Source organism: Empidonax traillii, unplaced genomic scaffold, assembly GCF_003031625.1.
Source record: "Empidonax traillii isolate 1590-97213 ecotype Southwest subspecies unplaced genomic scaffold, ASM303162v1 scaffold788:size291989, whole genome shotgun sequence".
In the NCBI taxonomy this organism is placed as follows: domain Eukaryota; kingdom Metazoa; phylum Chordata; class Aves; order Passeriformes; family Tyrannidae; genus Empidonax; species Empidonax traillii.
The window spans coordinates 129465-131722 of record NW_020955981.1 but is presented as its reverse complement, the minus strand read 5'-3'; the positions used below and the strand labels follow the sequence as shown (position 1 = coordinate 131722).

General features: G+C 39.9%; 1 protein-coding gene across 1 annotated transcript in view; it reads left to right on the top strand.

Moving 5' to 3' along the window:
- PKHD1 (PKHD1, fibrocystin/polyductin) overlaps positions 1–2258 on the top strand; it is a gene marked incomplete at its 5' end in the record, with an annotated part of 169925 nt that overhangs the window by 154425 nt on the left and 13242 nt on the right. Inside the window, 2 exons of the mRNA XM_027901487.1 lie at positions 626–761; positions 1299–1386. Coding sequence (XP_027757288.1) covers positions 626–761; positions 1299–1386 — 224 coding nt within the window. The remainder of the gene's footprint in view (positions 1–625; positions 762–1298; positions 1387–2258) is intronic.

Here is a 2258-nt window from a genome sequence, read left to right as displayed (position 1 = left end):
ATTCAAATGCAAAACCACTCTCCTGGGATGCTCTAATTTAAATTTCAGGCTTGGAAAAACCAATGTCTTTCAAGGGGGGTGTCTGTAACTGCTTTACTTCCGTATTCAGACTTTGCAGATGATGAAGGCGATGGCAGGATAAAGATAAGCAGGAAAGCCCTGTAAGTGCTGTTTTTGTGTAGAGGAACCAAAACTTTGTTCTTAGAGGAGCTCAGAGGTTTTCACTGGAAATCTTTCCCTTGGTCAGGAAACAAAAAATTGCTTTGTTCATTTCTCACTTCTTCATCTGTAAGCTGAGGATTAAAACCAGAGGATATTTTTTAATTTTGGTGCTGCTTTCTTCTTGGAGAGGAAGGCTGTATCCTATTTCATACATACTCTTCTCACCCAAGGAATCAAAGTGCTATGATGCGGTAAAATAGTAGGTGTTTGATTTAGTGCTCCTTCCTATTCACAACAGAATATTGACACCTGCATCAGTAAGGTAGAAAATCACAAGAAGAGAAGATAAAGTGCATTCCTAGGCAAGATGGGAATTAGCTCTGTGAGTAAAGATGGGTGTTTTCATAACATTAATTTTCTGATTTTATGTTTTTCTTTTTTACTTTTCATTTACATGTGAAAGAAACACAAGCAGACAACACTCCGAAACATGCCTATATGTGAGACCCTACAAGATCTCTGTTCAGGTGCAACCCTCAGATGGAGAAATCGAGAAGCAGCTTCCTGTACAGCCAAAAATCATTTTCCTGGACAGAAAGGTAGGATTTGCCTCTCTGTGGATGGATACCCTTATTAATTCTGTGCTATTTTGGCATTTGACATTTTTGACATGGAGTCTGGCTTTGCTCAGTGGTGCCAAGAAAGAGGACAAGAGGCCATAGGCAGAAACTGATGCCCAGGAAGTTCCACCTGAACATGAACAAGAACTCTTTACTGTGCAGAGACTGAGCACTGAACAGATTGTCCAGAGAAGGTGTGGAGTCTCCCTCAGTGGAGATATTCCAGAACCATCTGGATGCAATCCCATGTCACGTGCTCTGGGATGGCCCTGTTTGAGCAGGGAGGATGGACCAGATGACCCACTATGGTCCCTTCCACCCTGACCCATTCTGTGATGTGGCTTCATCCTAAAGAGTTCTGGTGAACTTTGTAACATGTGACATGTAGCTGCAAACTGCCCTCCAAGCTGTCATTAAAAATTATTACAGTTGTTAAAACCGCCAAAACTTTCTTTCCTTAAACCTTAAAACTTTCTTTCCAAAACCTTAATTCTTCTGTTTTGTTCTTCCTCCCAGGGTCAAAGAGTTGACAAACTGGGGCCTCCCTCAGAACCCTGGGTTGTGTCAGCTCATCTCAAGGGCTCCTCCGAGGCTGTGCTGAAAGGTTTGGACGAGTTTCCTCGTATCAGGGGTTGTGGTAAAGCAGCTGTGCAGAATGGTGGGGATAAATTTAGTTCTCCCTGAGAAATACTGAATTTGAAAACTAGTCTTTGGGCTGGAAACAGAAGGTTGCAGTGGGAGTTTGATGAACTGCCCAGTCATATGCTACAGAAAGAGAAAAAAAGCTCATACAAAGTACTTTTGTGCTCTAGTAGCTTAAAGGAAGTACATCCAGTAGTTTGTCTTGAAAAGACATATCTAGGATCAAAAAGGAAAGAATGAAGAATTACAAATACTAACACTTAGTTTCCAGTTTATGTTATTTAGGGCAATTTCTTTATAGTCCATTACAATTTGTTTATCCAAGCAAAGCATCTGGCCAAGCACAGACAGAAACAATTACCTATTGTTTGTCATTAGCATATTTTAATGTGAAAATGTGGGGTTTTTTCTTTAAAAGGAATCTAAATGTTTCCCTTCTGGTCCTCATTTATTAAAAGACCTGAACTCAGGATTAACTCTAAGCATGTGAGCATTTCCCTCGAGGTTATATGACCATGCTTAGATAGAGAACCTTGTTTAAGCAGAGTGCTGAACCAAAAACCTCGGGAAGATCATATTCTGGTAAACTAGAAAGTGGAAATTATAGTGATTATAACACATCCTAATTTTCATTGCTAAAATACTTAAATACAGGCAAGAAACACACAAAATGAGAAGTGAGGTTTCCTGTTGCAGATAAAGTATTTTGTTCACAGAAATGCCATTTGTGTGTTAGTTTTGACTTGAAAAGTTCCCATTTGGAGAAGATAAGTGGCATTCACGCTGTAGATCAGAACTTCTCCCCCTTCAAACCCTGTTTCTTTTAATCAGAAA